This window comes from Orbicella franksi, chromosome 7 (genome assembly GCF_964199315.1).
Source record: "Orbicella franksi chromosome 7, jaOrbFran1.1, whole genome shotgun sequence".
NCBI classification, from domain to species: Eukaryota; Metazoa; Cnidaria; class Anthozoa; order Scleractinia; family Merulinidae; genus Orbicella; species Orbicella franksi.
The window spans coordinates 8,465,201-8,490,511 of record NC_138151.1 but is presented as its reverse complement, the minus strand read 5'-3'; the positions used below and the strand labels follow the sequence as shown (position 1 = coordinate 8,490,511).

The 25,311-nt window shown below is 39.1% G+C and overlaps 4 protein-coding genes and 1 pseudogene across 5 annotated transcripts in view; 3 read left to right on the top strand and 2 right to left on the bottom strand.

Annotated features, from left to right (window-relative positions):
* The window catches only part of LOC145493294 (DNA polymerase epsilon catalytic subunit A-like), a 45,153-nt gene extending 37,722 nt beyond the window's left edge, over positions 1 to 7,431 (bottom strand). For both annotated transcript variants that reach the window (XR_014050117.1, XM_081472723.1), the window contains exons 1-12: positions 6,491 to 7,431; positions 6,186 to 6,318; positions 5,907 to 5,987; positions 5,116 to 5,160; positions 4,516 to 4,608; positions 4,293 to 4,372; positions 3,353 to 3,502; positions 2,372 to 2,426; positions 1,971 to 2,048; positions 1,644 to 1,751; positions 717 to 827; positions 455 to 540 (exon numbers count right to left, since the gene is read on the bottom strand). Coding sequence is in view for 1 of the 2 variants with exons in the window: in XM_081472723.1 (XP_081328849.1) it covers positions 455 to 540; positions 717 to 827; positions 1,644 to 1,751; positions 1,971 to 2,048; positions 2,372 to 2,426; positions 3,353 to 3,502; positions 4,293 to 4,372; positions 4,516 to 4,608; positions 5,116 to 5,160; positions 5,907 to 5,987; positions 6,186 to 6,318; positions 6,491 to 6,570 (1,100 nt within the window). In the remaining variant the exon portion in view is untranslated. The remainder of the gene's footprint in view (positions 1 to 454; positions 541 to 716; positions 828 to 1,643; positions 1,752 to 1,970; positions 2,049 to 2,371; positions 2,427 to 3,352; positions 3,503 to 4,292; positions 4,373 to 4,515; positions 4,609 to 5,115; positions 5,161 to 5,906; positions 5,988 to 6,185; positions 6,319 to 6,490) is intronic.
* A 142-nt stretch (positions 7,432 to 7,573) lies between these two features.
* LOC145493383 (uncharacterized) lies at positions 7,574 to 15,486 on the bottom strand. Its single transcript, XM_081472843.1, has 3 exons — positions 14,494 to 15,486; positions 12,254 to 12,358; positions 7,574 to 8,886 (listed from the first exon to the last, which is right to left on the bottom strand). The coding sequence occupies exons 1-3, from the start codon at positions 14,570 to 14,572 to the stop codon at positions 8,714 to 8,716; spliced, it is 357 nt and encodes a 118-aa protein (XP_081328969.1). The 5' UTR covers positions 14,573 to 15,486; the 3' UTR covers positions 7,574 to 8,713.
* Positions 8,897 to 11,206, top strand: LOC145493375 (ADP-ribosylation factor 1 pseudogene; annotated as a pseudogene).
* Positions 15,487 to 15,668: 182 nt separating the features above from the next.
* Positions 15,669 to 20,852, top strand: LOC145493316 (beta-1,4-N-acetylgalactosaminyltransferase 3-like). The gene is made up of 4 exons (XM_081472756.1): positions 15,669 to 16,836; positions 18,368 to 18,887; positions 19,525 to 19,669; positions 20,577 to 20,852. The coding sequence occupies exons 1-4, from the start codon at positions 15,761 to 15,763 to the stop codon at positions 20,723 to 20,725; spliced, it is 1,890 nt and encodes a 629-aa protein (XP_081328882.1). The 5' UTR covers positions 15,669 to 15,760; the 3' UTR covers positions 20,726 to 20,852.
* Positions 20,853 to 20,862: 10 nt separating this feature from the next.
* LOC145493315 (beta-1,4-N-acetylgalactosaminyltransferase 3-like) overlaps positions 20,863 to 25,311 on the top strand; it is a 13,938-nt gene continuing 9,489 nt past the window's right edge. Inside the window, exons 1-2 of the mRNA XM_081472754.1 lie at positions 20,863 to 21,494; positions 23,968 to 25,311. The exon at positions 23,968 to 25,311 is cut by the window's right edge and continues 757 nt beyond it. Of these exons, the coding sequence (XP_081328880.1) occupies positions 24,981 to 25,311 (331 nt within the window). The 5' untranslated portion in view covers positions 20,863 to 21,494; positions 23,968 to 24,980. The remainder of the gene's footprint in view (positions 21,495 to 23,967) is intronic.

Here is a 25,311-nt window from a genome sequence, read left to right as displayed (position 1 = left end):
GAGTAGCTTGCAATTCAGCTTCTCCACCTTGCTATTTCAATAGTCAACTGGTAAGCCTCCTAATAGTAGAAATTTTTATGTTACGCTGGATACTAAGATACATGAACAAGCCTTTAGTTTGCAGTTGGGCTTCTCAGTGCTGAAGCAGGGTTGTCCAAAAGAAGCCAACAATCAATGACTTAGAAAATCATCATTTTCTTCACAATCTTGGCAGCTACTTTGCCAGGGTATTTGTCTGATTTTTTACAGAGATAGCAAAATCAGCTACCTACAGTGTACTCCAACAATAAAGCCGCATTCTTCAAAACTTTGTGATAACCGTGACTCAATCAACCATAAAAAAGGTTTTAGCTTTGTAATAAGATTTGACTGTATGGGATAGATTTGAGTAGATTAGTTCTCCTTCTATAATACATATTTTCATAAAATTATGAATGATATAACAAATTCTTACCAATCAAAAGAATCTCCATTGTAAGTTACAAAGATATTTGGTTTGACTTCTAGAACATGCTCAAAGAAACGCTGTATAAGGCTTGACTGCAAAAAGAAAAAAAAATTTTAAATACGGCTTTAAAATAATTAAAATTGTACACAGCACCTGAACAGAAATGAATTGACTTACACTGAAACCACTGAGCACATACATGTGTAAACAATGAAAAATTAAACCTCAAATATCTTACAATATCTTCCAGACATCAAGAGCAATTTACCTCATCTGGTTCATTTATTACTGTAAACTGTCCTTCATACTCAGGTTTTGGTGTGTATTCAAAATCAGCGATGTCTTCGGAAACTATCTCTCTGTTAATGATCAAATAGCCCTATAAAGAATAAAAGGAGCATTACAACAAGAATAAAGCAAAGCAAAGCAAAATATAGAGTTGCTGTACAGTAATGTCTTTTGAGATTGATTCACAAATTAAAATATGATCATTCACAATTTTCAGTGTTGGTATTGACACCTGTGCTCGCACATATGCTTGAAATTGCATCAGTAGTGAAAACCAGGTTTATACAGTATGACACAAAAATTTTTCAAAGAACTTCTTCTTCCACCTCCCCCAGCCCAAATTGAAGGCCCAAGAAGGGCAACAGGAACTGACATCCACAGTGCACAAAAGTGAAAATGACCAACACCTTTCAAATCATGTGTACTAAAGGTGTCCGCGATCAAGTGTTTATTGAAACCTTGATCGACACTTGATCAACCCGCAATCAACACCCGATCAACATCTCGGTCAACAGTCAGTCAAGAGACAACTAATTTTCGCAGACACACCATTGAGTGTTGATCAATACATGTACATATGAGTTGGTCAACACTATCAACCAGAAGTCAACCAAATGTTGATCGAGCGTCAATCTAGTGTCAACCGAGTATCAGTTGAGATGCCGATTGAGTGTCGATCTAGATGTCGATCAAGTTTCTATCGCAGGTCAATTGAGGGTATCGATCCACACTCGACCGCAGATGCCTTTGGTACACATAATCCCACCCTTCAATACATCTGATATATATCTTTTCAAAAGATCTTGATCTTATAATGATCTTTCATATATTCACCTGCATAAATCATTTAATAACATTACACTCATATTACAGTTTCACAAGTTTGTTCAGTAAAGATGTCCCGTACCTGACCATCAATCATGTACGAAATCATCATAATGGAGTCTGTGCTTGAGTCAGGGAATTTGAGCGGCAGTTTTGTGGTCTCTATGTCAAATGCTAGTACAACAGGTTCCTGAAGAGATACATGCACAGTAAAGGCACGGAGGTTAGTATCTAGTGCATTAGACTCTGGCCGAGAGAAATATGATCCACAATACTCTTTATCGCTTCATGCTGCAGAAACCAAAGTGACGTGTACGTAACTATGCATTCTTCAGCCACTTATTATAATTAGCATGGGTGAGACTATACTGAACAGAACAAGATGAAAAGCTAACTAGCATTTGCTCACTGGTCTGTCCAACAGGTCATCTCTCCTGCTAATGTCAACATGAATTCCACCACGAACTTTCACGTTGTACCAGTGACCCTGTAATAATAGAAACAGTTTGTTACTTATGTATCAAAGTTACCTCTCCATTCTACTTTCAAAAACACTCTACATCTTATTTCTCCCTACATTATCAGGGCATAGTCAAGCCCACATGTAATGAGAAATAAAAAATCATCAGCTGTTAAACCAAAACATTTTCACAACTACAGAGTACAACTAAATTTATGGCAACATTTAGGACATTTCCAGCGTTTCTTTGAGCATGTTCTAGAAGTCAAACCAACAACATTTTGCACTTAAGGCTAGCAAACGTTCAAGGATTAAATTTAACTTGTATTCTTCCATAGTTTTTCACTTACCACAAAAATCTTGAGATCAATAGCTGCTCTAACATGGTACGGTACATCATATTCCCTAATAAAATTAATTTGCACCTTTGTATACAACTAACTTTCAGCAAGACTTGATGCAACAAGTTTACATTTTAAGCCCTGGTCAAACAGACTCACAGGTAGTCGCAAGTAGCCACAAGTTGAACTTGTGTAGTCAGACTTGCGTTGGGTGGCCAAATGGACTCGCAAGTTTCCCTGCAAGTTCCCGCAAGTCACTATAAAAACCCATTTCAAGTCAGAAATATTGTGTATTTCATTGGTTAATAATACGTTAATGGACACCTCTCAACTTGCATTGACTTGGGTTGGGTGGCCAAACGGTGAAAAACTTGTGTCAACTTGCCTGCAAATTTGATCTCCACCAAAGTGAGTGCAAGTCATCGCAAGTCAACGCAAGTGCACACAAGGCCTGGCCAAACGGAGTTTTTTACTTGCAACTCTGTTTGGCCAGGGCTTTAGATCAGCCAGCAAATACACCTGCCTTTCATCACTTCCTGCTACTAGGCCCAAACTGTTTGCAGCAGTGAGAGGTGGCTATGGATGTATTTGTAGCTAATTCATGACTACATGTAGAATTCTAAATCAACAGTCAACTGCATTGACACTTTAAAACAAAACATGTTTTATTTGTCAGTAAATTTTCAGTGATGATGCTACAGTTAGCATACTTTCAAAGGTTTTGGGAGCATCATATGACTTCTCCTTGACTTTTTTAATAAAACTTCAAAAGACTGCAGACAAATTGCTGCAAGGTTGATGATGAAGGGAACATGTTTTTACACCAAAACAAGATGGTGAATGGAGGACTTTTACGACTCTTAGTCATCTAACATACCATAAGGTGCCTAAACTGCCCATCGCAGCCTGAAGCCAAAGATCTTGATAACTGACCCTCCCATGGGTGAATGAGCATTGAACAAAAACAAATATTATCATGACTACTGTTACCTGATATCAATGACATTTGCCATTTGATCAGTATTTCTCCTGTTAGCTGCGATCATCTCTTCCTCATTCATGTCAGCACCCATTACAATGTTATAAGCTGCATTTGTCTTGGCCTGTTCTTTGTTCTTCCGGACTGCTGGCATGATTTCCCTGAGACAAAACAAAAAGCATGTTCGAATGCTTTGTAAATAATACAACGTCTATCACTGAAAACTTCATGGATCATGTACACTAAAGGCATCTATGGTCGAGTATCGATCGATACCCTCAACTGACCCGTGAACAACACTCAATCGATACTCAATCAACATTGCGATCAGCTAACACTCGATCAACAGTTGATCAACCAACTCATATACAGCGGTTGAAAATTAGTCGACTCTCGACCTACCCTCGACCGAGTATCAAATGAGTGTCAACCAAGGTGTTGATCGAGTATCAATCAAGTGTCAATCAAGAATGTGATCAACACTTGACCGCAGATGCCTTAGAAAATATCTTAGCAAAGAGCTTTGCAAAGATCATTGCATTCTTAAGTATTGAGGAAGATTTTGCCAGGAACCTAAAAGGATCTTGCAAAGATCTTTTGCAAGAGCCTTTGAGGGATTTATTGGAAATTTACAAGATTCACAAAGATCCTTGAAGAATGATCTTCACCCAAGGTCTCAGCATCTGACCAACTGTCCCACCCATTTACTAATCATCATCATCATCAGCAGCAGCAGCAGCAGCATCATCATCATTATCAACATCACACCAAAAGTGAGAGAATTCACCAGCACTTGCTTTTGACATTTCAAGGTAGAGAGATCCACTGTGAGAGTCAAATATCTTGCCAAAGACCACAGCTCTAAATCCACTGTCCAATGTGCTAAATATCAGGTTGCAGTGCGTCCAAAAAGGTATACAACATGTTCCAATTTTTTTTCCACAGTCTTACCTTTTGACTTTCATCAAGTCATTCACAGTTAGAAATGATAACTTGATGTAGTTTCTTTTCAGTCCAACCAGGTGATTGTTCTAAACGGCAAAAGGTGAGATTTATCAAGAAGTCAAAATTGAACACTTGTGTTGTAAATCAGATCTTAAGTGAACCAGCAGAATTTAAAATGACTGGAACACTCTGTTAGTAATATTTTTTTCAGACAACATTTAAGCCTTACCAAATCCAGATCTTCTTTTGCAACTGTTTCAATACTTGAAATCAATCCACCAAACTTTCTGTTCAAGAAAGTTGCCACTTCACGATCAGTATCCTGATATTTGGGAAGAAATCAATCAAGGCGTGTTAAAAAATATTCAAAAAAGTAAGCATGTACTCGGAAACACTATTTGATAATAATACACATGCATGAAGTGCTATTTCATCAGTAGTTATTTTCCCTGAATTTACAGTGAAAAACAGTCTGCTGGCAGCCGGTTTTTTCTCTAAGGGTCACTTAGATGAGTGTCTTTGTCATCACGAATGCAAAAGGACGGCATGGCGGTTGCTGAGTAGGAAAGAAGGCAAGACTTCTCATGCCTGCATGCCATGCCCATGTCTTGTCCCATTCCCCCTCAGGCTAAATCGTCTTGCCTCATAGCCCCTGCTGAAATTTCAAGGGAAAAACAGACTGCCAGCAGTCTAAGTGAAAAATTACTATGTGGTTTCTTATTCGCTTTCAAACAAAACACCGCAATTCAATCAATATGATGAATTCTACTTTCTGATACATTTTTGTGTAAATCAATTATTGTAGTATACTGACCAAAAGACTACTTACTTTCTTTGCAAGGATGTAGAAATAAGGCTTGTAAGGCAATGGCACCTGGAGAATATTTTTTGGAATATTAATAACTGTTAAACATAAAGAATTTTCAGAAATTTTCACAGTGGAATTGACAATCCCTAGAGATTCAAATTACAAAGAAGTGGCAGCCTTGTTGGTGGCAAAAGAGGCCACTTGAATTTTTTTGTGGCATAATTTGATGATGTTGTGCGCAAACTAGAAACATATTACAACTGCGATTCTTGAGCAGTAATTGCACTTGATTCTCTGGTAATGTTATCAATCATCTACATTTCAGACTGCTAGTTTCCAATACTAACCATAAATAAAAAATCAAACAAAAATCATTGCAACTATTTTGGAACTGAAGGATTTGTGGGCAGGATACCTTGCACTAGTGCAATAGTTTATGTAGACTAGCTCTAACTGGCCTGATCTAGTACTTAAATACACAGTGCAATAGATGTGGTTTGAGCAGTACAATGTGTTTATGAAGTCCTGAAAATTTGGAGGATTCTTCTGACTTTCTCAGAAATATTCACTGATCTCCTGTTTAAGTCTCCCAGGTCTCAGTAATTGGTCAAGATTCCCAGCAAAAAATATGCTTTTCTCCCAGAACAGCATTTATAAAAGTTGTCATCCCTCCCACTCTCCCCATATTGGCTTCAACCTTGAAACCCAGGCATCCGAGTCTTACATAGGGTCTCATGAAGAACGTGTTCACGTCGGTGCCTGGACAAACAGACTACCCAGGCACCAGGAGGCCTTGAAGCCATGGTGCTTACCCTGAAACGTCCTCCGTCATCTTGAATGAAATAAAGATCCACTGCACTGATCAATTTTTTGTCATCATCGATGATCTCTGTCTGTAAAAAAGTAACAGAATGAATTTATGCCAAGTAAATAATACCTAAGTTCAACACCTAAATTCTCTTAACACGTGTCACTGTACTGTCAAGCAGATCGATATGTGAAGAGAATCAAGAAAACCATCAACATTATTTTCTCTCTTCTGTTGACATCGAAAACTTCTCCGACGAAAAAGTCAATAAGGCTTGACTTACTGGGTGCATATTGATAAGCCATCCTAGCCTTTCAACTGGTTCCTTGTAGCGATCAAATCCATACTTAACATCGAGTGTGTCATTCGACTGAATCCTGAGAACTCTTGCCTCGCTCGAACTTCCTTCATCAGGCCTAGAAGAAGAAGCGATTAAGAAACAAGGTTGATAAACACAGCCCTCGTTAACGGTGTATTGTAACATACATCAGCCATTCAAAATTTGGATAAAATACGAAAAGACACATTTAAAATGTACAATACACAAAACAAATTTTATCACTCGAAATCCAACATGGAGTCCCTCACCTTGAGCGCGAGCGAGAACTGTTTTCCTCGCTTTCCTCGCCATCTCCTTTCTTTTTTTTGCCACTGTTCAGAAGAACCATGGCTGGTTTCACAAGTTCCTTTAGCGATCTATTTCTCTAGACAAACCATCGAGGAGAATTAGAAAGTTAACTGTTCGATACGACTGGCGATCAGAGAACACAACCGCGAAGTTGTCGCATTTTAATTTTTTGGCGCGAAACAAACCTGCGCTGAGCTTATTAGCTTGCAAGCTAGCCGCTGACTGGAGTCACACCTTGTAATTTTTATTGTCACGCAATCTCGAAAGTTATCAATCGCTCGATGTGGGCTTATCCCTGGAGTTTATAATTGAAAAGTAACGTGGATTTAAGCGTGCTATTAATGGTTTAAAAACTCTCCAAGACTTGAATCGTTTCTGAATGGAAGAAAAGTCATTTTCATGATCAAAAGTTGCCTTTTTACAGAATCCAGAGGCGTTTCAAATCGTCCAAGATGAGTGGCCCAAGGTTCAAAGGCTACACTGCGGGCATGAATCCAAACGCTCACAAATTTTTCGATGGATTCACATGCAAAGAGACTATGGAAGCATCACACAAGTGCATGGCTAACAATGGCTACGACAACACCAAGTGCGAAGACTATTTTAAGGCGTACAGAGAGTGCAGGAAGGAATGGCAGCAAGCGAAGAGGAAACAAAACAGCGCGACTTGACCGATCAGACGTTCGGCTTTTTAAAGAACGCCTGATCACATTCTGCGTTCTCTCCAGCTGATCAAAAGCTGAGACTTAGATTGGAACATGGTGTTTATAGGCTAGCTTGTATCTCACCCAGGTGCATCCGTTGGTCACCAAAGAGGGATCACACGAATACACACTGAATAACCTTGAAAACAAATGATTTATAGAGCGCTCTTATTTTACGCTTTATAGCCAGTTAACGGTGATAACTTCGAATAGTTTCAACCCAGCGTTGCATCTGTAAGACTGTTACATTAAAACAATTATTTCGTAAATGTGCGAGTAAGGAGCGACTGGTGAACGTTGCGTGACCACGCAAATACGGCTGAGTTGGAGGCGGGTTGTACTTTTGAAATTTTTAAGGCAATGGTTGTTTTCCATAAGTATAATCATGGCTCAGGCATCGTATAAACTGTACATCACCCTTGTGTAATTAGTCTTGTGCGAAGTTCTTTAATAGTTCGTCACGTTATATTCTCCTAGAAAAGATTGCGTGACGAGCCAAACTAGCCGTCCAACCAGGATCGAGGTTCATTACAATATTAGCTGGGTTTCTTCTCTTTTGCATTTGATGTGTTGCGCTCCACCATTGGTTCCACACTTAGAGTGGAGCTACATGTCCTAATCGCCCAACAAATTTGACGTTGACATGCTCACTTTATCACGCAATGTCAACACATTTTCATATTTTCATACAAACAAAAAAGTGTAAAAAGAAACACTTCCATAGATCAATTAAGTAATTATGCGAAGTTCCATAAGAATCCATAGCAATCTCATGGAAATATGAGACCACGAAATTGCCAAATTTGATAAAGAAGTGTATGCCAGGTACCCCATGCGATGTGCGGGCATACATTTCTTTGTAAAAATATTTACTAATTTCAGCATGAAAAATCTTAAGATGAAGATTAGTTTCTGTTTGAATGAAAAACTCGGAAAAGCGTAAAAAAACCAAAACGCGTGACTTGCAACGTGTTAGGTGCATTTTTCACGCGCATGGCAGTTGGCATCCTCATGCCATGGCCCAGGTACGAGGATCATTAGGTGAGTGAAGGTGAGTAGACGATGGCAGATAGCATGGACTTGATACGTATTTTGTGCATTTAAGGGAGTTATCTGAGTGATTATACTTAAATTTGGATATACAGTGGAATCCCGATTTTTCGAGAAATCGGGATTCCGCTTAAGATCTAAGTACATTCGTCGTGTGCTTTTAGCATTGCGTCGGTTACTGACATTAATTATTCGTCTTTTTCGGAAACCGTCAGAAGCCTGTTATGAATTCTGTGATGTTTAAGGCTCACAAGTTTTCTTTTACGATGTTTTTTTTTACCGACAACTTTTCTCTATACTTTGTTTAAAATTTAGTTTATTAAGATGTTTGAGGTAAACTAAATATCAGGTCAAACTTTATTTCAAAACAAAATAAATGAGTCCTGTTTCCTTCTAGGCTTCTAGTGCTTCATTTGTTTGATGACTTATTTAGCCGAAGCCATACTTCTCCCATTTGTTCATGGATCGCAGTTCTTCTTTCCAAAACTTTCTGTTCTCTTCGGACTCCTTGCGAACTTTATCCAGCATCGCTAGATGTTCTGCCATCGAGTCGACTTTCTCTTCGTCTGATTTGGATCCATCTTGTTTGTCGGCAGACCCACCTGACATGAAAAAAAAAGGCATTACTGAGCAACCAAGTCACAGCAGTAAGTTTTGCCGCGCTCTAACTGAAAGGCTTGGGTACGAGACAGCTACGAGAACAACGTCCTCCTCCTAATCCTCCTCCTCCTCCACCACCTCTCCTTTAATGCCCCTTCTCCAAATGACAGTGTCGACAATTCGGCAAAAAAATGTGAGGAAGCACAAAACTACCATGAATGACGAAAGATTTCAGCTTGCTTTCATCACTAATCGTATATACAATGGTTCATTAAAAGGCGAATAAAGAGGCAGGTACGTTATTTGCGCACGCGTGCTACCAACAGACTTACAGGTCCATAATGAAATATTAATTACTGAACACTTTTTGATAGACGTGATCTTTACGCGTGGTGAGGTAGGCCGATCAGCAGTGAAGTCGAGAGAATACATCATGGGGAATACTCTAACTAGATTGTTCAAACGCTTGTTCGGTAAAGAAGAGGTGCGGATTTTGATGGTCGGCTTAGACGCGGCGGGAAAAACGACAATTCTATACCAGTTAAAACTGGAGGAACCCGTCACCACTATTCCAACTATAGGATTTAACGTCGAAACGGTCGAATACAAAAATATCAGTTTTACTGTATGGGACATAGGCGGACAGGACAAAATCCGTGTTTTATGGCGGCTTTATTATCAAGAAACCCAAGGACTTATTTTCGTTGTGGACAGTAGCGATAGAAATCGCGTTGCAGAAGCGAAAAACGAGTTGTTTCGACTTCTAGCCGAGGATGAACTTCAGGAAGCTGTTCTTTTGATCTTTGCAAATAAACAAGATCTACCAAACGCCATGTCTACCGCCGAACTGAGCGAGAAGTTAGGGCTGCACAGTTTAAAGGGAAGAAGCTGGTTTATTCAGGCAACGTGCGCGCTGAAAGGCAAAGGACTTTACGAGGGTTTGGAATGGCTTTCTCAACAGATTCGAGAACAACAGATCAAATTTACATGAAACCGTGGTTAACAAGTTGCTTCAGTCAATGGGAACCCGGTCTTCACCTCAACGCTACGTACAGGGGAGAAATCAGAAGGAAAAGATCTCGGTTCATCTGAAAATCAGCGCATTCAATACGTCGGACGGGACTCAGGAAAAAATATAGAAGAGGGAACGTGAAAAACAAAAAAAAAACGAGACAACTTTACCGCACAATTAAACTGCCAACGTACAATGACACAATGTATTGATTGATAGTTTGTTATTTACGCTTTGCCAACTTGAATGGTAATAATTTGTACAGATGTATTAAAATGGTACTAGTTATCTGGAATAATTTTTCTGCGAAAAACACTTCTCTTGAAACTAAACGTGTCCATTTCAGGCCATCTTAGACAGGCTTTCGATTATCTTTGTCACAAGAAACTAAACACCGCCCCCAAATTCAATATGTTATATCATCCTATAGGATGGTCATGAGTAAACGTAAGGACTTTTTCATATGTTTGTCACTTGCAAGTTTTAGAATAGAGGCTAAATGAAACCATTAGAAATACAATAAAAAATACAACGTAGAAATATAAATTAAATTCTACTTCCTACTGAGCTAAACATCCGAAGAAAACTGTTTAAAATTCTATTTTTAAAATTTAAACAGGATTTGATATAATAGCCAAATTTTTTACAGACTTGACGCGTTGCTAGGATTCTTGTTTATGTGCTCGCTATGTATCCATATTCGTATTTTGTTAATTTGTTAACCAAACCGACAAGGCAATTAGTATTGTTGCTCAAGTTTCGATTATTTAATGGCTCTGTTCAAAAACCCGATATAACCACTTGTAACAATAAAACTGGCGAAAGCGGTAAATAAGGCGATTTATGCCCGGTTCAGACGCCTTACTTCACATGAGCCGAATCGATCGCTAATGAGGGAGAACAAAGGATTTTTCTCATTTGCATTCGATTTACAGCGTCTGAACTTGGCCTCACTGACCAACCAATCGTGTATGCCTCAATACCTCTCAATAGGCCATTTCCAAAGGGCCTTTTGCCTCTGTTCCAAAACGAACCTTCGTGCAAAACCATTCATATGAAAATGTTTCCACCAACAGGTGCATTTTCATGCAAATGAAACTCATTTTCATGTGAAAGGTTTTCCACGAAGACTCGTTTTGATACGGAGGGACACAGTAACTCGAAAATGGCTTTACTTTGACTGCTATTGACCATCTATTAACTATCTCATAACGAAATCTTTAAAATAAAATTGGTCTTTATATTAGCATTTGACAGCTAAACTGGAGCCTGAACGGCTGAGGCAAGTTCAGTAAACGAAAGTGGGGTCCTTTTTAAGACTGGTGTCTGTTGCTGTAAAACTTTATAAATTCATAAACGTATTGTTTTTTCCCCAATTTTATTATTTGATATTTGAGATTACTACAACAGAAAAAGAACTTGCTCATAAGGTTATTCGAAAAAGCAGTTAACTATGGCTTGTACTGAAATAAGAAGCCAAAAATAAGAATTTAACAGCTTGATTCTTGGTGTTCAATTAACCTGAACGTCTCCCTGCCCCATTATTGGCCTGAATTTCAGTCGGAGTATGGCACTCGAGAAGAAATTCAGGATAAAATTTTAATAACTTTGTCATCTGTTAATTGCTATGAAACTGGGGTAAAAACCGGGGCGGGACACGATGGGAATAAATCCTGCGTTGTGATTGGCTAGATTGACTTACACGCAGATAAGGGGACAGAAATGTTGGGGGTGGGGGTGTCCCTCTTGCCCCGTCACTGCCTATCTTTCGTTGACTACTTTTCTCAGCGTACCATATTACGTTTCATGTTGTACGAGTAGGCGAAGTAAAATCTTTCAGAAATCAGTAGTGCTCTCGAGTTTTTCCCCACGCGAACAAAACTGAAGAACATACGGATAAGATTCGGCAATGTGATAAACGTTGGTTCCAAGGAACATGGTTTTCACAATAGGGGAGTGAGATTACCCTCATGAGCTTAATTTTCTGTATTGTTTTTAGTTATTAAGATTTCGTGTGGAGGCTTTCCGGCCTCCTCCCTTCTTGTTTCCGAGCAATTTCAGTGATGACTGTTTATTTCGTTATCTATTTGATTGTTCCGGGCTGAAGGAAAGTATTTCAACTAATGTCAGTGCAAACAACACCCGAAAAGTAAGCTTGAAAGATTTTTTTTTTCCGGGGCGAAACTCGAGAAGGCGTTGATTCATAAAAACTTGAGCTTTATCACCGCTGGAAGAGATTTTCAGAATTTGTTGTGCACAACCTAAGCTTGCGTAAAAAGCTTGTTTTCTACTTGAATTACAACGCCGAAATTTGACACTTACATTCACGAAATATGGAACAAGAGCTCTGATCTTACCTTCTTGTTGAACGTCGTTAATTCCCGGGTTAGCCTTAGCTTCCTCAACCTCTCGGATGCACTCGGCTTTGTCAGGGTCATCCTCGCACAAGTTTCTGTTTTCCTCTTTAATAGCAACATGTAAATTATATAAATTATTTCTAAGCTAATCTATAGCCCCTAAAAGCATTAGAATTTGACCTATATATTGTAGACCCCGTGTACAAACGATTCTTGCAAGAGGACACAAATATGTGATTTGCTGCATTTTGCTCAAAACGATCTTGAACTTAAAAACAATATAAAAAATAAAATGATAGGAATTTGGGATGGCACATCCCGTGGAGAGGCTCTTCGTCCACTGTTTCCAGATCTAGTTGGAAATTTAAAATGTTGGTTTTTGTAAGGGGAGAAAAACCCTCCCAGCAAGGCGAGAACCAACAACAAACTCAGCCCACTTATGACACCGGCTTCAGGATTCGAACCCAGGCTACACTGGTGGGTGGCGAGCACTCTAACCATTACGCCATCCCTGCTCCCCTACTTATGAATACATAAAATGCGCTTAGAACAACAGATTCAGATTTTTTATTGTTTTGTCTATTTCCGTCATGAACAATCAATCTATAAATAAATAATACATAACATTAACAACAACAACACAGAAACAAAAATTACAATAAATAGAAAGTAAGTGTACCCAGTGACCAAAGTAGCTAGGGCTTTCGGGTTGTTCACTGCCACGTTAAGTTAACTGGCGTATACAATAAGCTTATAAAACTAAAAACAGTGCAAAGTGTATTAGAATAAATCATTCAGTGAATCATTGAAGTGAGAGCTAGTTGTCACAAGTTTAGTGGATTCTTGCAGGGCACAAGTACAGAATTTTGAAAAGTATATCCGACTTTTCATTTGACATCAAAACCTCTAGCATGTACAGTCCACGAAAATACTCCCTAAATACCTTCAGTGCATTACCAGACCGCATTACATATAAACGCAAGAGACCATATACCCGGTGAGCTTTTGCCACAAAACATGGTATACTCACGCGTGAAAAGATCACTGTTGCTATGGTTGGTGGGAATACGAAATTTCTCTATACTTGTATTGAAAATATTTCACTCGTTCGCTGCTTGCGCTCACTCTTGGAACACTCGAAGGGATATTTTTTAACGCCAAGAGGCCATTTAATACGGTATCTTTCCTCTCTATATATTTTTCAGTTTCATCGATGAAAATATCTCTTAGCTTTTGACATTTCGAAGTCAAAATGAAGCGCTGTCTATTAGAACGCAATTATTTAGTCTTCCCTGGATTTTGTTCTCTTGACTGCGTTCACCTGCCACTGTCGAGCCCAGAATCTATCCAGCTGCGTGACCCAATCAGAGGGACTCTGAGTTCGAGATTTTTTTTCAACTGTTAGGGCTCTAGCTCTTTTTGTACGTCTTTTAGCGAAATTAAACCAAGTCAATTGTTCCAATTCCAATTCCAATTCCAATTCTATTGAACGTTTTTGTTGCTAACTACAATATTTTTAGCCGGTCAATGCCTCGTTACGAAAACTGTAAAATGAAAGGCTTTTCGGTCCTTTTCTGGTATATGACAAATGTTACGTTATTTTCAGCTAGTCAGCAAATGGCTGTTCTTATTCTAATAAAATGGCGGGAATTAGATCGAAGATAAACAATTGTTTCCACTGTTTTTGTTGCGTTATATTATCATATTCGAAATGCGACGACTCACACGAACTACAAGTAAACAAGCCCGAATGCTTAGGACAGATAGAACGGACGACTGGCTTATTCCGGGCTAGACTACCAATTAGCAAAATAAACTTTACCGCATCGTATCGTGTTAAATCGCGCGACCCGAGAACCCAGTGTCGAGAAAAAGGCCGACTAGCTACAGACAGCAAAAGCATTCTTTTAGTTCTTGGCAAGAGATAATCTCTTGGTGTCTTGGGTAATTTAAATCCGCCCACTGAGAATCAGTGTTAACCGAGATTAAAAGAAAACTGAGCATTCTCAAGCCTGCTTGTGTTTGCTGTCTGATGGCAGGCGTTTTCGTTGGTTTCGTGCCAAAAGAATACTGTTTCGCATCCATGAGTCAAAGTGGAAAACGGATGAAGATATGAACTAGTTAATTTGGTACCTAAAGAATCGATCTAACCAGTCAAACGCAAACAGCTTTACATTTACAGCGAACAAAAATAATTGTCCAGAGCACAAACTACTACCTTCTACATTTACGTTGCTTACCGTTTAAAGCCGGCTTCCCAGATATGCGAGAGAGCAGTGAAACAAAAATAATGAGGGTTAAAATGAATATTCGCTTCATGTTGGTCGTGAATCGTCGCCGAACACGATCAAAAAGAAAGTGATTCGCTGTCAGTTTAGACTTGTAAGCAGTGACCGGCCGCTTAGCAACTACAGAGCGTTCAAAAAAATGGGGCAGAGTGTATTTTGCTTCTGCTCGCGAAAATGCAAATTCTGGTGTCAGGAAGGACCTATTGACGGAGTGAAGACAATACCCTTTAACTTCTGACTTGATATCGATCGTAAATTACGAGGCGAATACGACCGAAGGAAAAAGGGAGCAACACCTAATGAGAGAAAAAAAAACTTTTCATTTTTCTTTTTTCTCTCCCAATCTCCCACCACCCCTTTCCCTCTTCTCAGAACGAGGCAAGGAGAACAACAAAGTCAGGGGGGCACTTTCAATTTGATGAAAAATTCCGGTTTAAATTTCCGGAAATTTCTAGTGACGAGTGGGACAGCGTTTTCCGGAATTTCAAGAACAGAGGAAAACCTTGCGAGGAATGCCGAAATTTTCGGAAATTTCTTACCGCGAATTACCGACTTTCCTCCCACAATTTCCGAAATTTCCGGTTGAATGGTTCGCTTTTCGAAAATTCTACAATATCCGGATTGCTGGAGATTTCCGTTTCGAATTTTTTCGGAATTTAATTTGACCATTCTCGTCCACTAGCACGTGACCAAACGAAACGGAGGCTCTCAGGACGAGATTGTATCGTGACTGTACTACCTCAGCACAACTCGGTCACCGCTCAAGACGACACAGGAGTGTCCCGTTTTCCTCAACTCAGTGTTTAATCTGCTATTACTTAAAAACGTGTGTAAATACTTCAATATCATATCCAGTTTTTAAATGAATATGCAAATAAACTCGCCAGCTGGCAAGCTGTAGTTATTTTCAGTTATTTTAGGCAGTTTTAGGCCATACGCGACCGGTGTTTTATTGCTTGACTTGATGCAGTATCATAAAAAAAGATCAACTGGAGTGTGTTCGCGTCGAAGAAAAGAAACAAACACTTTACTAGTAACTGTTTTGAGTGTTTTAAGTGAAAGAGTCGAAAGATAGTTAAAAAAATAGAAATAATGTCATACAACAAGTGATGACAAGTAATTTAAATCAAACAGGGTCTTCGTCATGCGTCAGCATGGCTGAGTTGAAACCAGCAGCACAGCTGACATGCCCGCACTGATGTAGCGCGCGTTTCGTGCCATGGTTTGGAGGAAATTGCGTCGAGGATTTCTACTTTTACTCCCTTTTTACGCTTGTTTGGTATTTATTGGATTTTTTTCATTTCTTTGGTCGCGTACAAAAACGCCATATCAACAATATCCGAATTCTCGCGCTGTCCTCTTGATTGAACCGGTTTCACTGATAAATCTTACTTTCAATTCCTCCAATATTCCTGGAGTGTTGAATCTACACGTGTGGAACGACTTGTGCGGTTTAGACGTGGATCGCCTCCGTGAAACTCCACTCTTTCCCCGCTATCCACATGAGAGATTATTCTTGAGAAGTTTTCACACTGTGCGGGATTTTGATGGCTACGGCCAGAGAATTTTTGGCTTCATTGAACCGAAAGCTTCCGGGCTTTACACATTCGCCGTCTCGTCGGACGATACATCAGAGTTGTGGCTCAGTTTCGATGAAAACCCGCACAATATTCGCCTAATAGCGAGCGTTTTCTCTCCCACAGAAAGTGCCTGGACAGACGAAGGAGATTTCTGGAAATATCCAACACAACTATCTCGTAATATCCGCTTGGTTGCCCGTCAAAGATATTTTGTGGAAGCTCTGCACAAGCAAGGAGGTGGAAATGGTCGTATACAAGTTTATTGGAGGAAGCCAGGCTCTGTAAAACTCGAAGCTATCACGGGGGAGTATTTACGCTCGTATTGTGATGACAGAAAGCTATACACTGGTAAGCTTAAATTTCTCGAAGAAGGACTCGAAGCGCTCACATGGACGCCCAGTCACGTTAAACAAAGAAAATATAAAGGGTTGAATCTGAGCAGTCAGTTTAACTATACCTCTCTTCCCTTCATCGACCATAATGTAGTAAATGGGATGTTAAAGTCGTGTTATTACAAACCGAGTTATATTATTGAAAGAAACTTAAGCCGTTATGAAGGAGTGAATCTTGTACACGAGTCTTTTGTTTACCCCATCGATAACACCTATTTACATCGAGCGTTCGTCCCGTGGTCAGAAGGGAATAAACTCGTCAATAATCAAACAGTGAAAGACGTGGTTGGAAAATTTATGGCAAACTTACAGATTTTGCAAAGGTGAGTGTGTGACTCTGTCTCCGTCAAAATTTGAAAAGCGTAATTTTAATATTACACTTCTCAATGTCGGGTTTTGAAGAGTTCATCATGTTGAGATTAAGCTTGATAACATTTTAATGACGAAAAAAGAGACACGACGTGTAAGCTTAAGTGACGCTTTAGTTGGTTCATCGATCCACAGCTAAGCTAACTAGATTCTACAAAAGGAAGGCAATTTCATAGCGTTACAAGCTTGAGGCTCGAATATGTCTTAATTTTGTTTTGATTGGTTTTCTTAGCAAAAACGTGGCTTTCGACACCTTGTGTGATAAATAATTGAATAGTTGAACGCACTCAATTTAGTTGTAAGCTATTTTTTCGCAAATGTTTATTCATCAGTACAGATAATTGCAGGCTATCTCGTCGGGGGTATTTTGCAGAACGTCGAGCGCCGAACGCCAAAAGCTATGTAAAGTGTCAGTCACGTTTGCTCGTGGTTGACTTTTATTTGTTGGAAGGATCCAAATACGATGAACAAAAAAAGTGCTGTTCTTTCCAAAATATAAAAGTTAACCGCAAGCCAAAAAAAAAAAAACTCTGCCAAGATATTTTTGCCACATAAATTGGTGAGGCTTGTGATATGCAAAGACCAATCTTGCGATATTTCAAGTTGCAGACATGATCAAATTGGAGGCAAATATTAACCCCCCCACCCCCCCAAAAAATCCCTGGGGTAAAACTGGACCCCAAGAAAATCTTCTGCTGAAACAGATGTAATTTGTAATGTAAATATCACATGCAACTCCTTCATTAAATATTAAAACAACCGACGTAGAAAAAGAAATAACACGCAAACTACTGTGATAAACATGACAATAAAATGCATTGTTGGAAAAAAAACTACATTTTTTTACCTGACATTTCGTATGTTTTGACACACCTCCTTAGAAGTGACTGTTGAGAGTAGAAGCAACAACTAAATTTTATTTTAAGATAAGTAACATAAACATATTAGCTGCAAAAAACTTGATCTCTATCAGTTTGCATCTTTTAATATACAATTTTTTTCAGCTTTTGGCATTTTCATTGTTAATTAGTTACCTATCTTAAATTTAAATTTGAATTTAAATTTGAAGAACAATAATGGGGAATTATCTGCCATAACATCACTCTTAATGAGTTTGCCTTAACTATATTCAAATAGTGGACCATGGAAATTCTGTTCACTTGAAATACAGATCATTACTATCTCACTATCAAATTAGTTGTACTGTTTAAAGCTCTGTGCCAATTTCGACAGTTTCAGCATCTCTTGTAGAATAATTTTGGATACTAGTGATCTGTTAAAAGAACCTGACTATAAAGGATCCCCTAGGGGTTTGGGGGAACAATGGATCATGGGATATTTTTCTGGATTAATTTAACAGAAAAAAGGATGTCTGTACTATTGACAGGAACTTTGGCAAAAAAATTTACAGATCACAAAACCAATTTCAAATGTTAGGTGCTGAAATGGTTCTTATAAATACTGACCAAAATGTTTTCTTTGTAGGGGATACTACCTGCAAAATGTCCTTAATGTTGAGCAGAACCCAGATCTTAAGAATGGAAATCGTTTCCTTCTTGAACTTCAATTAGGTGTCCATGGATCAAATGAAAGCTTTCGTCTCTCAGAATATGTTTATGCTCCAAGTGGCAAGGATGAACTCTGTTTTCCAGAAGGAATGGTGTGGCAGAGAAATGCAACCATTTACTTTATACTCCCTGTGAAAAACCAGGGCAAATGGGTGCATCACTTTGCATCTCAACTTGCAAACATGTTTCGTCAGACTGGCGACTTAGGATTCCATGTTATTATTGTGGATTTTGACAGTGATGACATTGACATTGATGAAGTTTTCAGTGTGTGGTCTCTTCAAGAGCGTTATACACTAATCAAGTTGAGTGGACTTTTTCATAAGACACTGGCGATTCAAAAGGCTGTCAAGGCTGTTCCACATGATGATGATATAGTATTTTTATTTGACCTTCATATTGATGTTCCTAAAGGACTGTTGGATAGCGTAAGGAAGGTGAGATTCTAAGTTATGTAAAAATTGTAACTTTATTCAATTTTTAATGTGTACAAGATGTGTTTAACTTGTGAGTTAGAGTTCAGTGGATTCCCAATTTCTCAAACCCTTGATTTTTCTAACCACACAATATCTCATTTTAAAATTACAGTTGTCTGACGTTTCAATCTTTCAAGCATCATTTTCTAGACAACAGTGAAAATATCGAGATGACACAAAGATTTAAATAAGTGAAAACATAATTTATATTTTTGTGCATGTTACTATGCAGCATGGATGGAGTTCAATGATGGTTTGCATTCTTTGATTATCAGCATTTCATAAATTAGCCACTTGAAATTGTTTTGGCACTTTTTATTACTGAAAAGTTTTGATTAAATTAACCAAACCCTGTTTCTCTCCCCTGAGTCAAACGCTGTAATTTTACCCTCAATTTTTCGAACTATGTGATAAAAAAAACTAGGATTCCACGGTATACATTTTGAAATTTTAAATTGCTCCCAATTTATTGTTACGTGATGTTTTGTTAAACATTAGTAACTAACTGTCTGCAATAATATTATGTGTGTCAATAAACTAGGTTCTTCATCTTGGTATAATTTGTTGATATATTAAGTGAACTGTGTTGTGTCTGTAGCACACCATTTTAGGCAAGATGGTATATGCACCAGCTGTTGGCCGTCTGGAATGTGGAGAGTTTCCAAGTGATCCCCGTGGTTTTTGGCAGGAGAATGGTTATGGGATTTTAAGTGTTTTCAAAGAGGACTGGGATAGATTTGGAGGTGGGTACCTGATTTTTAAAACTACAGTTGAACTGCTATAGTATTAAGTGGCTACCTATAAAGCAGCCACCCCTTAACAAAACGGCCAGTTATCAAAGTCCGAAATCATTGTCAGTAAATTACTGTAAATAAAATCCCTATTAACCAGCCACCTCTACTAAGCAGCCACGGCCACCTTTTGGTCATCCCAATGATGGTTTTCCTATTGTCTTTACCCTTATTAAACAGCAACCCAAAATTTAATGCCCCTATTTCACTTTTTTTGGAAAAAGTGATAACAGAAAAGAGTGCGAAATAGAAAGGGATGCCTGATAAGAACGTTCAAATACATGGTTATCATGATTGTCTTGATGTGATTCCATATCACTGAGCAGTTGACTTGATGGTAAAAAATATTCAAAGTACATGGTCCACCCCTGTTAAACAGCCAACCCCTATTATGATCATTTTGTGTGCTGATGACAGCATATCTTTATTTCAAGGTAGTCCTTTACATACATGTAAGCCTTATTGGCTTCCCTGGGCTTCCTTGCCTTATACATTGATATTTTGTAAGTATATTTGTAAAAGACAAAAAAAATGCAAACAAGCAAACAAAAGAATACAACTTCCCATTTTCCCTTTCTCCAGCTTGTCTCATCTGATTCAATACCACTACATAATCCTATGTTACTACAATCAAGTTTACAAAAGGGAGGCAGTATTTCTGCTGCTGGAGTTTGAAAGGGGCATCATCTCACATAAGAGGGTATTGCATTGCATCCCTGCCTGGGGGCAGGGATGTAGGGAGAGGTGCTTGCCAAGGAAAGTGCTGGTGAGATGAGTTTCCCTCTTGTTTACCCTTGTGTATGAAAGATAAGGTATTTCTATAGGAGAAACTAATGCCTCTTTTTCATTTGCTTCCTAGGGATGAATGTGAAAGACTTCACCACTAAATGGGGAGGTGAAGACTGGGACCTGATTGATCGGGTGTTTTCAGTACAACTAGAAGTTGAAAGACTGAAACAGCCTGGCTTGTTTCACTACTATCACTCTCATAAGGGAATGTGGCATTGAAATAAGATTCTAGAGATGCACTGGATGATTTCTTATATTAGCTCAAGTGCTGGATAGGAGCATTTTGCTCTGTTTAGACTTGGGAGCTGCAAAAGCTGATCTCGGAGTGAGAAAAATTCCCGGGTGGGGGGGGGGGGGGGGGGGCTCCCATATAAAAAGGAGAAGGGTGCTCATTGGAAATTTTGAAAAGAACCCCTGATAGGTACCAAGATCCTGTTTTGTGGGCTTGGCTTGAAATTTTTTCACCCCTTAGAGGTATCCATTCTAAAGCCACACACCAACTGACATTGACTTTTCTCGGCTCAATACCTTGAAAGGTGCTGCAAAAGCTCTTGCTGTGGACCTTTTCAGGTGGAACACCCTCAGAGGTACAAAATGCACTTTTTTAACTCCTAAATGGTACGAGTACCCCAGTCCTTTTTTATATGGGAGTTCCCCCCGGAGGGGGGGGGGGAATTTCCGCTATACTCAAGAAACCCGGGGATGAAGAACACGAGCTCGAGGAGATTGGGAAATGTCTACCAGCAAACTGTTTGCATGACCCGACTCAATGTTTGGGGCAAATCTGCAATACACCTGCCTGTTTAACTGATTTTTCCCGAGTCACAGATATGAGATTCTTATCCCAGGAGTGGAAGGATTTTTCAAGATCAAAGACTGAGGACGGTCACGTTGCCAGGATGTGTTTGGCAAACATATAAACGTAGTGGCCTCACTTTTGTCTTGAAAATCGGAGAGTTGGGGAAACTGTATCGTCATGTACAAGGACGTTTCTTTGTTTATCATTTTCATGACCTTTTAACAAGTAACAGTTAAGTCTATAACAGCTCAAATATTTCAACTGGGCATGAGATTTTTTTTCGCAGACGTGAGATGGAAGTTTTCGACCCTCGGGCATGAAACTTGCGCCTAACAAATGAGAACTGGAAGGTATAGCAAGTGAAACAGCTGTGCATTTCTTAAACTGAAATGGACGGTTATGCACTCATCAGTGGCCATCCCGGGGGGCTAACCCCGGGGAACCCCCGGGCATTTGCACCAAGACATTTGCAAATTCCCCCTACCCAGGGCCAATATTCTTCCACAAAAAGCTGCCACTGTCCCTCCCCTGGGGAGCATGATTTGAAAGGACTCCCAAATCGTAACGTAATTTCTTGCATAATTTTTAATAAAAGTTTAACAATAATATATACAGTAAGCAAAAATAGCTAGTCCACCTGTTTTCTGCACACAGTGAGGTTCAGCTTTATACATTTATACATGAATAGAAAATATGAATAATTCAAACAGATGACATTATAAATATTCAACACCTAATCATCAAAAGATTAACATAGAAGAGATCATAGATTGCTTCCAAAAAATATTTTCGCTATGTTAGGGAAGGATGACCAACAAAAGGGGACAGATTTACGAGAGAATTAACGTAAGACACGCTTACCTTTTTTGGAAGCCGTTCAACGGTAATACCCAGTCCCCGCGGTCCGGATCTTTCATTTTCAAGATGGCGGCGATGTTACAAATCCCGCGGGTCTTTCCCCGTGTATCTTGCCTCGGAAGTGCAAAGGCGGTCCAATGGCCCCGTCCCGGACCAAACATTGGGGACAAAAGTCAGCAAAACCCGCGCTATTCCCCCGTATGTCCCCAGGGTCAACCCCCCCCCGGGATGGCCGCTAATAAGTGCATTATTATGGAAAAATGAATGAAGATAAACCTTCCTGCATTGAAGTCGTTAACAGTTTAAAGCGGGCTTCCCAAACACATCAGTAAGAGAACCAAGTGAAACAAACCAAAATCAAATAATGAGGGTTTAAAATGAAGCAAGTTTAATTTTGAGTTAATCGTGCATCGTCAAGGAAAACGATGCCAAGGGAACTCAAGGTAGTGGGGGATCTAGAGGAGGAGCCCGGGCCCCCTTATTTTGGGTAAAAAAAAGAATAAATTACAGAAGGAAGAAAAGCCGGCATAGTAAGCAAAACACTCCCCCCCCCGCCCCCCCCCCCCCCCCTTAGCTCAAGGTCTGGATCCGCCACTGCAAGGGACGCGTTGTTGGCTTAGACGTAAGCTGGGGAACATGTTAGCAGCCAGAAGTCAGCATGCAGTATTGTTCCTGTTTTCTTTATCTGTAGTACTTTCAATATGAAAAGACAGTTATGCATACCGTAAACTTCCGCTTATAAGCCCTGGGCTTATACAACTTTGTATGGGCTTTTAGATGGGCTTATATCCGAGGGGGCTCATAACCGGAACAACAAACCGTTTCGAATCGAGCTATAGCTGCACCTGTTGATGGAAATAGATTTTTTATTTACTGGTAATTAAGCTTAAAACATCATAATGAAACGAATTCTAAACATTGAAAGCAGATGGGTCTATAACGTGGGGCGCTTATAAGCGGCGGGGGGGGGGGGAGGAGGTTATAAGCGGCAGTTTACGGTATGGAAAGCGAAACACGACGAAAATTAAGACGTCTTCCGCGTCTAGTCACTAATACCCCCAAAGAGCATTTTTGGTGGGAAAAAGCGACTCGAAGAGATGTGGAATCTGACAACTTTCGTGACCTCAAAACTTCACTTAGGTTCTCGGAGCCTGTCGCTAAGATTTACATCAGTAAAATGATTTTGAGGTTATTTATTTATGTATTATTTATTTATTCAACTGTAATTGAAATATCGGTTTCTAGGTCCTTCCATAATAATTATTATGTGTAAAATAAAATATCCGAATCAATGAGTTCTTTGAAATTGAGTTCGTGATAAAAATTAACGCTATAAGGGAACGAAGTTTCGACCGTTCAACGGTCATTTTCAAGTTCGGTAGAAGAATAAAATTACATGCATAAATATATGGTTAAAAACGCTAAAATATGTATATGGAACAATAGGCGATGAAAAGTAAAAATACATTAATGCGAATGGTATGCATAGTTGTAGAAAGAAACTTTTTATCACCTATTTTAGCGTTTATATTTATGCATGTAATTTTATTCTTCTACCGAACTTGAAAATGACCGTTGAACGGTCGAAGCATTGTTTGCTTATAGCGTTAATTTTTATCACAAAATAGAATATTTATTTATTTTTATTTATGCAATTGTAATTGAAATAGCCGCGTCTGCGTCCTTTTCCATAATTATGTGTAAAATAGAAACAAGAAGATTGTCGAAACTTAAATTGAGGGACGTAGTCACGAACTTTTACTTATTAAAATTTATTATTTGTTTCGAAACTTCCAACAGGAAGTTTAATATAATTGCCCATGGAAGAGAAGCAGAGAATTCTGGAGTTGCAGCTTAAGTCTATTCATTATGAATAAACATGTGAAAACAGAAGATTCACACCATGTGGAAAATGTATATTTTAAACCTTGCTATACATGTGTTAATGAAACATGCGCGAGTCTTACAATAGGCGATGTTTTGTCTGTCTGTTTTGATCAACACTGTAGCCTGATGTCCAGCAGTAGCAATTAAATGTAGACATGATGATAGATGCGAATGCAGCCATAACACTACTGGAAGAAAGACCTGAAAAAATTTTCAGGCTTTGAACGGGATCCGAACTGTATCCGAAATGTACCCTAAATATATACAATAAGATTTTTCCACCCTTGGCGTTCTACCAATCCTCCGCTTATAGAAAATGAGAGCCATGATCTGACTCAAGCTGTGATATCATAAAGTTTCAGAGCTACTTTTAGCTCTGGATACCAAGAAACAAATCGGAAAATTACAACGAATCAGCCTCTTTCATTTCTTTCATCCCCTTTCAGGCTAATTCTTTTAACAATTATTAGCATTTTTCCTTAAATATTGAAAAGCTTTGACATTTCGGAAAACCGTCAGGCTTTGTATTTCTGGATGGAACTGACCAGGGAATCTTGTGACTGGTGAGTGGGCGAAACAGACTTTGTTAAGGGCTTACATCATCTATAGCGAATGATGATATTTTCGGAAGCTGACGGCAAACCCCATTTCCTTGTCCATTGACTCGGTCGAACGAGTATCGAAAACTCGTCAGCTGATATAAATCTGAGGCGTATATTGGCTCGCTTTGCTAAGCGATTTACTCACCTTTGAATTTTCTACTGTGTAAAACATCAAACAGTTCAAAATCATTTGAATGGTCAAGTGAAATACAAGTGGAAGAATAACAAAGGTGACAAGTGATATTGGGCAGGTCAAACGCATGCGTGGCGGCGACTGATAAAAATAATAAAGAACATGTGCTGACCGCGCGGACATGTTCCAACAGTCATGGTTTGGAAGAAATTGCGAATAGGATTTCTGCTTCTAGTTCCAATTTACCTTTGTTTAGTATTCATTGGATTTTTTTCATTTATTTGGTTTCGTGCGAAAACTCCGTATGTAGATATACAGCAATCGATTGTTCAGGCTGTCGTGTTCAATGAACCAGTTTCGCTGAGAAATCTTCCTATCAATAAGCTATATAATTCCTCCAATATTCCTGGACTATTGAATCTACATGTGTGGAACGAGTTGTGTGGTTTAGATGTGGACCGCCTCCGTGAAACACCACTTTTTCCTCGCTATCCACACCAGAGATTATTCCTAAGAAGTTTTCAAA